At 37.9% G+C, this 13867-nt stretch overlaps 1 protein-coding gene across 1 annotated transcript; it reads right to left on the reverse strand.

Moving 5' to 3' along the window:
- Positions 1-3138: 3138 nt before the first annotated feature.
- LOC131536559 (E3 ubiquitin-protein ligase TRIM35-like) lies at positions 3139-8226 on the reverse strand. Its single transcript, XM_058769572.1, has 5 exons — positions 7696-8226; positions 4795-5356; positions 4694-4716; positions 4492-4613; positions 3139-4300 (listed from the first exon to the last, which is right to left on the reverse strand). The coding sequence occupies exons 2-5, from the start codon at positions 4900-4902 to the stop codon at positions 3786-3788; spliced, it is 768 nt and encodes a 255-aa protein (XP_058625555.1). The 5' UTR covers positions 4903-5356; positions 7696-8226; the 3' UTR covers positions 3139-3785.
- Between the last annotated feature and the right edge of the window lie 5641 nt (positions 8227-13867).

A 13867-nucleotide genomic window follows, 5' to 3' on the forward strand; every position in this document is an offset into this window, starting at 1 on the left:
AGAACCAGAGCAACAGGCTTGGGGCCAACCCTGCGGTGAACATCCCTCATAGGCCTTCCCCATCCACTAGTCCACCCTCACCTCACTGTTCTTTAGGTGTCACAGGAATTAAGAAATAGGAAAGAAGGAACAACAATAGCAGACGAGATTGAACAGCGGATACAACCCTAATGTTTGTAGTCTTTAGAACAAATACTGCTGTCTTTTGTTTTCTTTCTTCCTCTGTGCAGATACCACTTGATGGCTGTCCTGAGACCCATACGCCGAACTCCTCACCTGCGTGTGAAGCCACAACCTCTAAAAGACAACGAGACCCACTGCAGAGCCAACTGTCACGGAAGACAGAACAAAGAAAAAATACACAACGCATGAGTATCACATATGAGAACTTCAGTCATCCAGCAACATGATCAAGACATTCTTGATCTTTCAGCAAAATTACACCTGATGGCTGAAGATAATTCTTCATGGTTCGAAACCTGTTAGTATCAAGCGTTTCATGCAACAAATGACTCACGCCCATCACGAGAAATGACAGTTCCAACCAGAAAAGACCCGTAAGAACTTCACGGACCATAATTGCATGTTTTGTTTCTGTGTCAGCATGCAATTACATACAAGCAACACAGAACAAGTGCTATGTGCCTGTAACGATCACATGTTACAAGAATGAACTTTTAAGTGTCTAAATTTGTATTTTGTGAGAGTTATTAGAACTCTCAAAGGGGGAATTGTGGGATTACAAATTTATTTAAATGTTTAATTTAGATTCCAATGTAATAGTGTACAAACTGAAGAAGTTATATACATTGTATTTAGCATTTATGGTGAAGATGATGACATCAGATGAACGATTCAAGAGGTCCCTGCCAGTTCCTGTTCTCTTATTGTAAGTCTAATGAGCCAGACGACGGAGACTCTTGCCTTTTGTTTGTAATTGCTCTTGATGCCCCTGCCCCAATCTTTGGGCAGTTAGGCTGAGTAGATTAGGAGTGGTTAAATGGGGCAGGATTCTATACCTGAATACCTCATTTGCATGCTTAAAGGTCGTCACCCAGGTGCTTTGTTTTCACTCCTAAGCACTGCCCCCTAAATGTATTTAAAACTACAATGTATCACTGCTTTTAGTTAGACTTGGATGACTACAGCGACGCGCAGCGAGTTCTCAATAAAGAGTAACTTCTGGATGAAAGATATCCCAACGTCTCCTGGTCTCTGCTTCGTAGAAGAGAAAAGTTCACAACACGAGCCAGTGTTTGGTGTTGTGGAAGAACTGACTGGGTTTCATCTGAAATCTTGCAATGATGACAAAGCACCAATGAAACCTTTGGCCACACCCTGATGGAGAAAGAAAAATACATTATAAGTTCAAAAAATGAAATGATGCCTTTTGAATCATTTACAATGTATCAATATCAGAAAAACAACAGTCAGAGGATTAGAAAAACATGTAAATGACGACAGAATTCTGGGTTAACTGTACATTTAAGTAAATTAATAGAAAGGCTTTTCACTAGTCATCACTGTGCAGAAAAATATCAGCGAACGCTGCAAAGAATGCTTGAAAAATACACATTCAGCAGATCCAAAGCTCGCTGTTGAGCAGTAGGTCTGTTCAGTTCAGTTACTGCAGAAAATCACACGCTCATGCTGACATTTACTTGAACTTACCAACTTTCTCATCGGCTCTAACCGCTCCTTGCTCGTCCAGTCAGAGAAGTGTAATAAAGATGATGTCCACTGACTTGGACTCCCGGGAAAACTATTACAGAGATCGCACGTACACTGCCGTCCAAACGTTTGGCATCAGTAAGACTTGTGATGTTTTTTAAAGATGTCACTTATGCTCATCAAGACTGCATTTATTTGATCAAAAATACAGAAAAAAAACAACACAGTAATCTTGCAAAATGTATAAAGTAATGGTTTCAATTTTAATATATTTTAAAATATAATATATTTCTGTGGTGCAAAGCTGAATTTTCAGCATCATTACTCCAGTCTAAAGTGTCACATGATCCTTCAGAAATCATTCTAATATGCTGATTTATTATCAGAATTATCAATGTTGGCAACAGTTGTGCTGACAAATATTTTTTTGGAAACTTTTTTCAGGATTCTTTGATGAATAAAAAGTTAAATAGAACAGCATTTGTTATGCAATCTTGTCTAACAATATAAAACTTTGCTCTCACTTCGTATCAATTTAACACATCCTTGCTTAAAAGTTTTAATTTCTTACAAAAAAAGAAGGAATACAAATTTACTGACCCCAAACTTTTTAAGATTATAAATCAGCATATTAGAATGATTTCTGAAGGATCATGTGACACTGAAGACCAGAGTAATGATGCTGAAAAACGTTAAAACTCGTTCTGACCCGAGCTTTAACAGCAGTGTATGTGAAGGTGAGCAGGTTGTGGTAAACTAACACAGTTCTGAAACAGACTGACAGTGATTTGCTGCCATCTACTGGCGCTTTTAGTTTTATATTTAGAGTATCGTTTCTTTTATAAAATTATTTTATATTTCAGTATTTATTTGTATTTTTGTATGTTGAATTAAAATATATTTCTTTCTAAAGCTTTTTCTTTAACCGGCACAAGAGGTGTTACTTAATCTCATTAATTTGAGATGAATTTGATTAATTAATCGGCACATTATGTAATTAATTAGATAAAGTAATCACTTGATTTACCTATTTAAAGCATAACAAATAAACGATACCCAATCTGAGCTGTGAGTTTTAGATGAATCAAGAATCAGTGCATGAATCTCAACAATCAATCTTTAAAACATCACAGCAGTGATGAATAACTAACAGTAAGTAAGCAGAGATCAGACTGAGATCATGAATCAGAAACCTGTATGAATGTATTTGTTCTGCTGAACACAAAGGAAGATATTCTGAAGAATGTGGGAAACAGAGCAGTTCTGGGGCACCATTGACTTCCATAATATTTTATTTATTTATTTTTTCCTACTATGGAAGTCAATGGTGCCCCAAAACAGCCTGGTTACAAAAGTTCTTCAGAATATCTTCCTTTGTGTTCAGCAGAACAAACACATTCACACAGGTTTGGAACGACTTGAGGATGAGTAAATTATGACAGGATTTTCATTTTTGGGTGAACTATCTCTTTAAAGCGGCAACAGAAGAAATGCATGTTAGAAAGTATCTCTCTCACACACACACACACACACACACACACACACACATTAGCTCATGCATGTGTGTTATTTCTTTTCAAACATAATGTATTTTAGTAATTCAGGAAAAACCTGTTTTTGATGAAAAGTGTTTGATGAAAATTCCTGAACACATTTTTGCACTTTATTTAAATTAGGATATTTTATTAGAAGCCTTTTATTACTATAATCACATCCCTTAGTCCTGTATATAATGCATATAGTGTCATGTAGATTTATTAACTACATTATCAAACAGTCTCTTATTATTGTGACTGTCATCTGTAATAAATCCACTGATATTTTCAGTCAGTTTCTCAGTTTCAGCTCTAGATGACAGTAAAGATGCATTGATTTCACATCAGCAGCTGAAGGATTTCTATTACAGTCATTTATTAATTCACTTTGACTTCATCTGGAACTGTTTAAAATCTGGCATTAAAACTGAATTTATTTTTACATTTGGAGCCTTGAAGCTGAGGATTTTTTAGCAAAAATCGTATCAATTTGTATGAGTAAGGTCGTATGAATTCGTACGAATTAGCCACCTCGTAAAATATTTACAAATTGCTGCGAGATCGGGCTGGAGCTACAGATTACTGACTATTGATCGATAAGATCCTCAGAGAGGAAGATAAATCATAATTACAGAAGAAAGGGAAGAGTGTGTGAGTGAAGGAGGTTGTGAATGTGTGTAGATGTGTGTTAGTTACAGGATCAGAGAATGACACCGTTCCTCTGTCATAGTCCAGATTCACTCTCACACGATCAAGCTGCTGTTTAACACAAAAACCAAAACATGAAGACCCTCCGTACAACAACATTTCGTCCTCATACTCCACACACCAGACATCAGTGTTGAAGAAACCCCGTCCCTTCCTCTGGTTTGATGCTGTAGTTACTCCAAGTCTCCAGAATTGACTCTGTTTAACCTCCACATCCCAGCAGTGTGTTCCTGAGTTAAAACCCTCTGAACCCAGAACACAGAGGCACCAGTCAAATCTCTCTGGATTATCAGGAACAGGTTGATGACCGCTGTATCTCACACTGGTCAGATCATCAGACAGAAGGAGACGTGGATGAGCCGTGTTTGGATCCAGAATCACAGGAGCTGATGAGACACAATCAACAGATGCTGTTATTCTGATGTTCATATAATGATCAAGAGTGAACCCAACACAGATTATTGTGAATAATGATGCACTGTCTATTAAACAAACACATCAGACATTTTTGAATCTGTAAATCTTCCCCCTCATGAATGATTTCCAGTGTGTGTGTATCTTCTGCAGTCAGACTCACTGTTCTGGACGATGTCCTGCATCTTCTTCCAGACTCTGAAGGGCAGGTTGCCCAAGTAACGTGGCACATGAATCAAAGCTCCAGAAGGCGTCTGTGGATCCGGCTGTGATGAGATCTGGACTCTGGAAGAACATTCAGGATCAGAACCGCAGTGGCTTTGGATCAGAAGCAGAGAGACCAGAGACACCAGCAGATCACTCACCTTTCCATTGAGACTGGAAACTCCTGCAGAACAAACACACCATTGATCATCAACAACTCAATCAATCAATCAATCAATCAATCAATCATCTGAAATCAGACCTTCAGAAAGCAGACGTCACTGGCTTTCATCATCTCCTCCGTGTCTTTGATTGTGTGTGAAAGAGCTGAGATGTGTCTGTTCATCTCCTCCAGCTTCTCCTTCATCATCTGCTTCTTCTGCTCCTCTTCCTCCCTCAGTGCAGTGATTGTAGCTTCTTCTTCATCTCTGAGAAACTGATGAAGCTTCTCAAACTGCTGTTTAATCTGACGCTCTGTGTGCTCAGCTTGAGACTGAAATCAAACCACATTCACTTCAATCGTCTCCATCAACACACATCAACACAATCACATCATTCAGATCTGAGAGAAACTCAGAGACCGACATATAACGCATCCAGAAGCAGATTGATGCTCGTCATTTACACAAATAATCAGCTGCAGTCCATTATATTAAATATATCAGATCATAACTGTATATAGTGATCTACAGCTGTAATGAAAATGACTCTGGATTCTGTTTCCTCTCCTTGATGTGTCGAACTGTTTCCTCAAACTCTCCTTTCATTTTTTCATTGTGTTGAAGTTTCTTCTGTAATGATTGCAGTGCTGTATTGAGCACCTCCTAGAATTAAACAAAATAAAAACACATAAGAAGACTTCCTACTGCTCCCCGGACTTGGAGTATTTATCAGTAAGATGGCACCCCTTCTATCTTCCGCTAGAATTTACAGTTATTGTAATTACTGCTGTCTACTTGCCTCCAGATGCTAACATTACTAACTGCCATTAGTAAACAACAGCAGGCCCATCCGGATGGAGTCTTTATATTAGCTGGTGAGCAAGTCTAAAGATTGTCCTGAACATGTTCAGTGTCCAACTAGAAGGAAAAATATACTTACCCATGTTTATAGTAACATCAAGTATGTATATAAGGCATCACCTCTTCCCCATAGAACTGTCTGACCACATTTCATTGTTTTTGACTCCGGCATACAGACCGCTTATCAACAGGGTCAAACCATCTGTTAAAACAATACAAATGTGGCCAGAAGGGTCATCCGAGCAGTTGCGAGACTGCTTCAGTCACACTGACTGGACTGTATTTGTGGATGATAACATTGACATCTACACATCTTCTGTGCTATTTTATATAAAATGTTGCATAGATAATGTAACCATTATGAAATGGATTCACATCTTTCCTAACAGCAAGCCGTGGATGACCAAGAATGTAAAACTCTTGCTAAAGGCTCGTAATTCAGCTTTCCGGTCTGGTGACATGCAGCAGTACAGCACAGCCAGGATGAACCTAAAGAAGGGGATCAGGGATGCAATATATTGACACTTGGTCAGGACCCCTTGGCATCGCTTTTTGACGCTCAAGGTACCCCTTTAGCATAATTTTTCAATGCACAGGGTCCTCCATTGTTTTCAGTTGTTTGTCTTAATTTAATGGTTTTCATGCATTTGTGTTAAATATAAATTAATTTTATATAAATTTATACTTTTATTGGAGCATGTAACCCCACCCCTACCCTAAACCTACCCACCTCTGAACAATATAAAACACGTAACAGGCAAATAAAAGTACAGCCACAGGTATTTATTGCAAAAAACAACCATAAACAAGCAGTATAAAAGCATTACAAATATGTTGTGTTGCATTCCAAGTCTTCTGAAGCCATACAATATCTTTATGCGAAGAAGAGAGTAAAACATAAGGTTTTAATCGCTAAAAATGATCCCGTTCCGTTAACATGCTTGCATCTCATTCAAAAAGATACTCCCGTAGCATGACTCAGTCGGCCACGAGACACTCAAGAGCCAATGGCATTTCACAACAGCATGACGCAATCAGTCACGAGACACACAAGAGCCAATTGCTAATGTAAGGTTTCTTCTGGCGGCATTTTTTTAATACGCACACAGAGACAGCACATAGGAAGAGCTTTTGTGTGCGATAAGCCTTTTGAGAATCTAACCCTAACCCTTTTGCGTCAGCATATTGACGCTAAGCATTTCTTATTTAAAGCAACTGACGACCCTGCATGTTGAAAAGCGAAGCCAAAGGGTCGTGACCAAGCGTCAATATGTGACGAGTTGGGAGTGAGACCGTGTTGAAGGAATGTATGCATAGCTGTTGTTCTTGGACTTCATTTCTGCTTTTAATACTATTTAAAGTTCTCCAAGATGTCTGATCTAGGCATTCAGCATAACATCTGCCTGTGGATCAAGGACTTTTTAACAGAGTGGCCACAGTCAGGGAGAACGGGCTCACATAATTTCTCAACTTTGACAATCAGCACAGGAGTCCCACAGGGATGTGTGCTAAGCCCGTTCTCTATTCTCAGTATACACATGACTGTATACCATTGTATAATACCAACACCATTATCAAATTCATGGACATAATATTCACAATATTCTGAAGGACTCATCTGGGAAACGTTACAGGTCTATCAAAACACGTACCACAAGATTCATGAACAGTTTTTATCTTAAAGCTATAACCACACTGAACACTGAACTGATAATACATTCTTGACATGTAAGAAGAACCAATCGTGTGCAATTATATTGAGCATTGAGCACTTTATTTCATTCAGCACGGTGTAAAATTATTATTATTTTTCCTTATGTGCAATATGGTCCTTATTTAATTATTATTTATTTATTTATTTATTTATAATATCTGTAGCTGGATACATTGGCAAAATCTACAGTTTTGTTGGATGTAAGTACAATGACAATAAACAATCTGAATCTGAACATTTCATACTAAATTAATTCAGAAATTAAAACCTGCCATAAAACAAAGGCAAGCTGAGTGAACACAAACCACAGTTTGTAAATGACAATGTTATTTATTGAAAATAAAAAATAAAAAAAAGTTTTCCAATACCAACACTTAAATAGGACTTTTAAAACAACATGAAGTTGGCTAAAAGCCATTTCTCTCACCTTACATGAAGGAATAACTTCATCAATGGGTCTGAATGTGTGATTGACGTGTTTCTGTGAATTAACACACACACCGGCTGTTTGTCCTCCAGACAGAAGTCTTTGATTTTCTCACTGTGTAAACTGCAGATCTCCTCAGATCCTGATGAACATCTTTCATTTCTCTCCTTCAGGAATGACTCACAAGTTTTTCAATGCAAAACTAACTGGAGGTTCACCTGTTGAGGATCTTCTCCTGCAGACGGGACACTCCTGAGTTTTCTTGGTTCTCCAGAACTGTTGAAGACACTCTTTACAGAAACTGTGACTACATGATAAAACAACAGGATTCTTGAAGATTTCATGACATACAGGACAAGAAAAATCATCTTCAGATAGTGAAGCCATTTTCAGTCTTTGAGCTCCAGCGATCTAAACTTTACTTTCACTTTCTGAACAACAGTTTAAAGAATGAATCACCACGAGAATCACAAACATCTACTATCTATTCAGAAACAAACTGATGGCTGATTCTTTATTGCTTTTGTCAGTAGAGAAGAGAGTCAGTGTGACAGAAAGCAGAAATAACTCGTCAGTCTCTTCCTGGTAAGAGCTGTAAGAGGGTGGAGTTTATGATCACATGAGTGTGTTTAAACAAAGGGGTGGTTGATTGCTATTTCACTTTTTTAACATTAGTTAGTGTGTAATGTTGCTGTTTGAGCATAAACAGTATCTGCAAAGTTGCAGCGCTGAAAGTTCAATATATTGATCAATATCATTTAAAATTCTGTCAATTTAATGCCTACAAAATGGTAGTACCCGGGTCCGATGCGTCAGGAACTCAGATAAACCCCGCCCCGGAACATGTAACGAAGGGGCGGGGACATGCTGCGCTGCTTTAGAGAAGAGGAAGAGAAAACTAGGGGTGCACATAAAAATCTATTCATACTGTATGTGAATCGCGATTCTGTCTTCTAACGAATCTAATGGATTCACAAGCTTCAAAATCAATGTTCTAAAACAGATGTTCTTAATCCTGTTCCTCGTGTCGCCTGCTCTGCACACACTCTGCATCTCTCTCTCTCTCATTCAGATCGTCAGATCAGCTCCAACAAACTGTTCCAATTATACACTTATTTTCACATAGCAACGAAGCGTTATACATGGACGTGTATGCGGTTGCTGTGCTGTATTAAAGCTTTAATCAGAATATAACCGTATATTAAAAGCTAACAAAAGTAGTAGCATTTACAAATAATAGCGTATCTAAAAGTATGAGACAACAACAAACAAACATACCATTAAGAGCCGCTTGCACAGGTTCTGTGCGATCCTCTTCACTATATCCTCTGCGTCTCAATCGGGCTCAAATTGATAAGCAATATAGACATGGGCGGCGCTAGGGAGGGGCTAGAAGGTGCTTCAGCACCCCAAGAAAGACCAAAGCACCACCGCAAATAAAGAAGATGAAATAAATAAAATAATTCAAAAATAACAACATTTGATTCATTACGTATGCAAAGTAATACAACATGACGTGATTTTCAGTCGCACTTTTCGGAATGTCAAAGCATTTTATTTTAAAAATGGATCAGTTCCTTCTATGGGATTTTTTTTATCCATTTACCTATCCACCATGAAAAACCACAAGTCTGATCACTTAGGCCTGAGCCCGACTAAAGATTCTTCTAGTCAACTAATCGCACGTTTATTTTAAATTAAAATAACCTACTAAACCTTCCTTTAATATAGGCTAGTCATACTTGCGTATTATAGCCGATTCTGCACTCAAGTGCAAAAAATCAAAATTAACGTCAGCGTGAACGGCAAAAAAATAAAAATAAAAATATGATGAGTCAAATAACCATGTAATAAAATGTTACAAAATCGACTGGGTGATTTTATTATACATATGAAAAATATGTATAATAAAACTTGTTTCGGTCATATTTACTATTAATTGCCCAGTTCCCCCTGTCAATGATCTAGCACCCCCTCAGCACCTGCATTCAAAATTCTCTGGCGCCGCCCCTGAATATAGTCTGTATTGCATTGTTTACAATACCACCGGAGCACATGATGCTGAGCTGAGGGGCGGGATGTTTAGACGTGCACTAGAGGAGGTTTAGCCAATCAGCTAACCAATCTCCAATCTCAGCCAATCTCAGCCCATCGCGTATTTCTGAGGGAGGGGCTTCATAAAAAATAATCAAGGCGTTTGTCAGAGAAGGGACAGAGCGGTGTGGAATAAAGGTAAATTATGTGGAAAAATAATGCGTTTTTAAAAACACATGTTAGACTGCACCCCATAAACACAATCAAACCTAGAAAAAAAAAACAGTCACCCACTCCTTTATACAAGTCAGACAGGAACATCAGGATTTCTGCAGGTTAAATTGTAATTATTATCATTGTATCATTATGTGTTTTATTTTTTTGTATATTTTGTACGACGAGGAAAGCTCTAGCCACTCCCACTGATTAACCTGCTGTCTTTGATTGCTTACTAATAGCTTAAGAAGACTTATTTGAACAATTGATGTGTATCCTGAAGAAGGCTTTGAAGCCAAAACGTGTAGATCTATACTTAATTATTTTAATGATTTAACCCAGTTCATTAAAGGCTTTTTATTGTTACTACAAGTGCCTTGGAGTAATTCATCTTTTCAGTTTGATATCTTAATTTGTGTTCTGAAGATGAACGGAGGTCTTATGGGTTTGGAAGGACAGAATTAATGACAGAATTTTCATTTTTGGGTGAACTATCTCTTTAAGATCAGATCAGTGTGAACAGTAAAATCATCATCACAGACAGACATCGTGGCCAGTGTGGGGAATTTCTGAAGGAACTGTAGTAACAGTATTTGTTCACATGTGTTGAGAAACTCATGTGTTCTTGAATTTCATCCTACTCTTTCAGCATCTTATGAGAATGCAAGAATGTCGAACTTTCCTTCAGTGACATCACACCCAAAAATTACCTGTTCAAGGGAACCAAGAAGGGCTCTGTGTATCTCACCCAGTACAGGGTAACTATAACCCACCCAAACACATCTTAACTAATTCATAACCTATCCAAACACAGATTAACTAATCCATAATCGAGCCAAACACAGGTTAAATAATTCACAACCCACCCAAACACGGGTTAAATAATTGATTGTGTATCTAGCAAAAGCTATGCAGAATTCTGCCAGTGTGAGAACACATTTTGATTGAGGTATGGAATTTTTTAGACTGATGGTTAAAGGGCCACAGTCAAAAGAGCGGTGGGATTCATTGATGGGAACTGAAGTTAGTTGAGAAGGAAGATCAATATTTGCACCTGATACAATTAGGGAACGGAGGTGAGTCGAGACTGGAGGTGGATCCATGGTGACTGTGTTGGGAGGAGCTGGAAGAGGGACAGCTGAGGCGAGGGAATTGCCTGGCAAGTGGATTGAACCCGAGGAAGATGGATGCTGGGCAGGGGGCCCTACTAGTTACTGGTGTCCGCGATGTCTAAGAGGAGCTGAAGCGAGAAGAGGGGAAGGGTTAGCAGGCAAAAGGGGGTAAAGGATCCTTTGCAGAGGCAACCTCCCGCTAGGGACTGAGCCAGGGGGGATGTTAGGAGGAATTTGAGGCACAGAACGGAGAAAAAGGGGATTAGAAGAATTGGCTTGTTGCGCATGGGTTATCAACAAAATAAATGAAAAGAGGTGGGGAAGCGGAAGGAAGGAAGTATGGAAGAAAAAGTTGGGATAGATGGGTCTTGCCTAGGGAGTGGAGAAGCCTGCAAATGAGAATTCGTGAGCGTTGAAGGAACTGCGGAACTGTTTTTTGCGGCCGCTATTGTTGACCGGGAGGAAAGGCCGGTGGACGAGGAAGTATATGCTGCTGTAGTTTTTTCCCCTCTGGTCTTTGCCGTGGCCTCTGGATTAGCGCACTGTAAATGATGGCGTTCGGAACGCTGAGCCAGGAGAGAAACAGAAGTGGATGAGGACTGGGCCTTCTTTTTTTGGAGTTGAGGTGTTTGTTGGGATGCTGGAGCTGTTGGAGTTAGAAAGTAGATCATAGAGTTGAGCTTTTGATGATCTGCGGGAGAAATGTAGTTCGGAGTTTGAGAGGGCTTGACGTAGGCTGTTGACGGACCATTTTGAAATGGGTGGAATCGGAGGAATGGCGGCAGCAGAATGAAGAGATGGACGAGGCACAGTTGATCTTAAAGGTGGAGGAGAGAGAGTAGTCTTCTCGAGCTTTGTTTTGGAGTTTTGTTTCCAGTCAAGACTTGGTGTGTGTATATTATTGTAATTATTATCGTTGTATCATTATGTTTGTTTTGTTTTTTCCATGAATGGAGGATTTATGGGTTTGGAAAGACATGAGGGTGAGTAATTAATGACAGAATTATTAATTTTTGGGTTAACTATCTGATCAGATCAGTGTGAACAGTCAAATCATCATCACAGACAGACATCGTGGCCAGTGTGGGGGATTTCTGCAGGAACTGTAGTAACAGTGTTTGTTCACATGTGTTGAGAAACTCTGTGGTGCTGTTCTGGGAACAGATGTGTGCTTGACTTTCCAGTGTGACATTCCTGCTGTTTCAGCATCTTACGAGAATGCAGGAACGTTGAGCTTTCCTTTAGAGACGTCACGCCCAAAAATGACCTGTTCAAGGGGACCAAGTGCTCTGTGTACCTCATCCAGTACAGGGTAACTATAACCCACCCAAACACAGTTTAACTAATTCATAATCCACCCAAACACATTTTAACTAATCCATAATCCACCCAAAACAATTTAACTAAACCAAATAACATATCCAAATACAGGTTAATCTATAACCCAAACAAACACAGTATAGGTAAATCATAACTTATCCAACTACAGTTTAACACATTTTCAAATACAGGTTAACTAATCTATAATCCACTTGAACACATTTTAACTAGTCCATAGTATATCACCCAAAACCTCTTAACTAATCCATAACTTATCCAAATACAGGTTAATTAATCAGTAATTTAACCAAAATCATTTTAAATAATCCATAACTCACTCAAACACTTTTTTTAACTAATGCATAACCCACCCAAATTTAGCTTAACTAATCCTTAACATATCCAAATATAGGTTAACTAATCTATAATCCACTTGAACACATTTTAACTAATCCATAACTTATCCAAATACAGGTTAATCTATAACCCAAACAAACACAGTATAGGTAAATCATAACTTATCCAAATACAGGTTAATTAATCAGTAATTTAACCAAAATCATTTTAAATAATCCATAACTCACTCAAACACTTTTTTAACTAATGCATAACCCACCCAAATTTAGCTTAACTAATCCTTAACATATCCAAATACAGGTTAATTAATCAGTAATTTAACCAAAATCATTTTAAATAATCCATAACTCACTCAAACACTTTTTTAACTAATGCATAACCCACCCAAACACATTTTAACTAATCCATAATCCACCCAAACACATTTTAACTAATCCATAACTTATCCAACTACAGTTTAACACATTTTCAAATACAGGTTAACTAATCTATAATCCACTTGAACACATTTTAACTAATCCATAACCAGTGTTGGGCTAGTTACTCAAAGAATGTAATATATTACTTATTACTTGTTACTCCTTTCAAAAGTAATATTATTACTGAAACCTTATTAATAATTAGTTACACTACTAGTTACTGCAAAAGTAATATTGCTACTTTACTTATTACTTGTTACTCCTTTCAAAAGTAATATTGCTACTTTACTTATTACTTGTTACTCCTTTCAAAAGTAATATTATTACTGAAACCTTATTAATAATTAGTTACACTACTAGTTACTGCAAAAGTAATATTATTACAGTAACTATATTACTAGTAACTAGTTACTGCCCAACACTGTCCATAACCCATTCAAACACAGGCTAACTGATCCATAGCTCACCCAAACACAGGGTAAAACCGATCCATAACCCACCCAAATTTAGCTTAACTAATCCTTAACATATCCAAATACAGGTTAATCTATAACCCAAACAAACACAGTATAGGTAAATCATAACTTATCCAACTACAGTTTAACACATTTTCAAATACAGGTTAACTAATCAATAACTCAACCAAAACCATTTGAACTAATCCATAACTTATCCAACTACAGTTTAACACATTTTCAAATACAGGTTAACTAA

Source organism: Onychostoma macrolepis, chromosome 03 (assembly GCF_012432095.1).
Source record: "Onychostoma macrolepis isolate SWU-2019 chromosome 03, ASM1243209v1, whole genome shotgun sequence".
Classification (NCBI taxonomy): domain Eukaryota; kingdom Metazoa; phylum Chordata; class Actinopteri; order Cypriniformes; family Cyprinidae; genus Onychostoma; species Onychostoma macrolepis.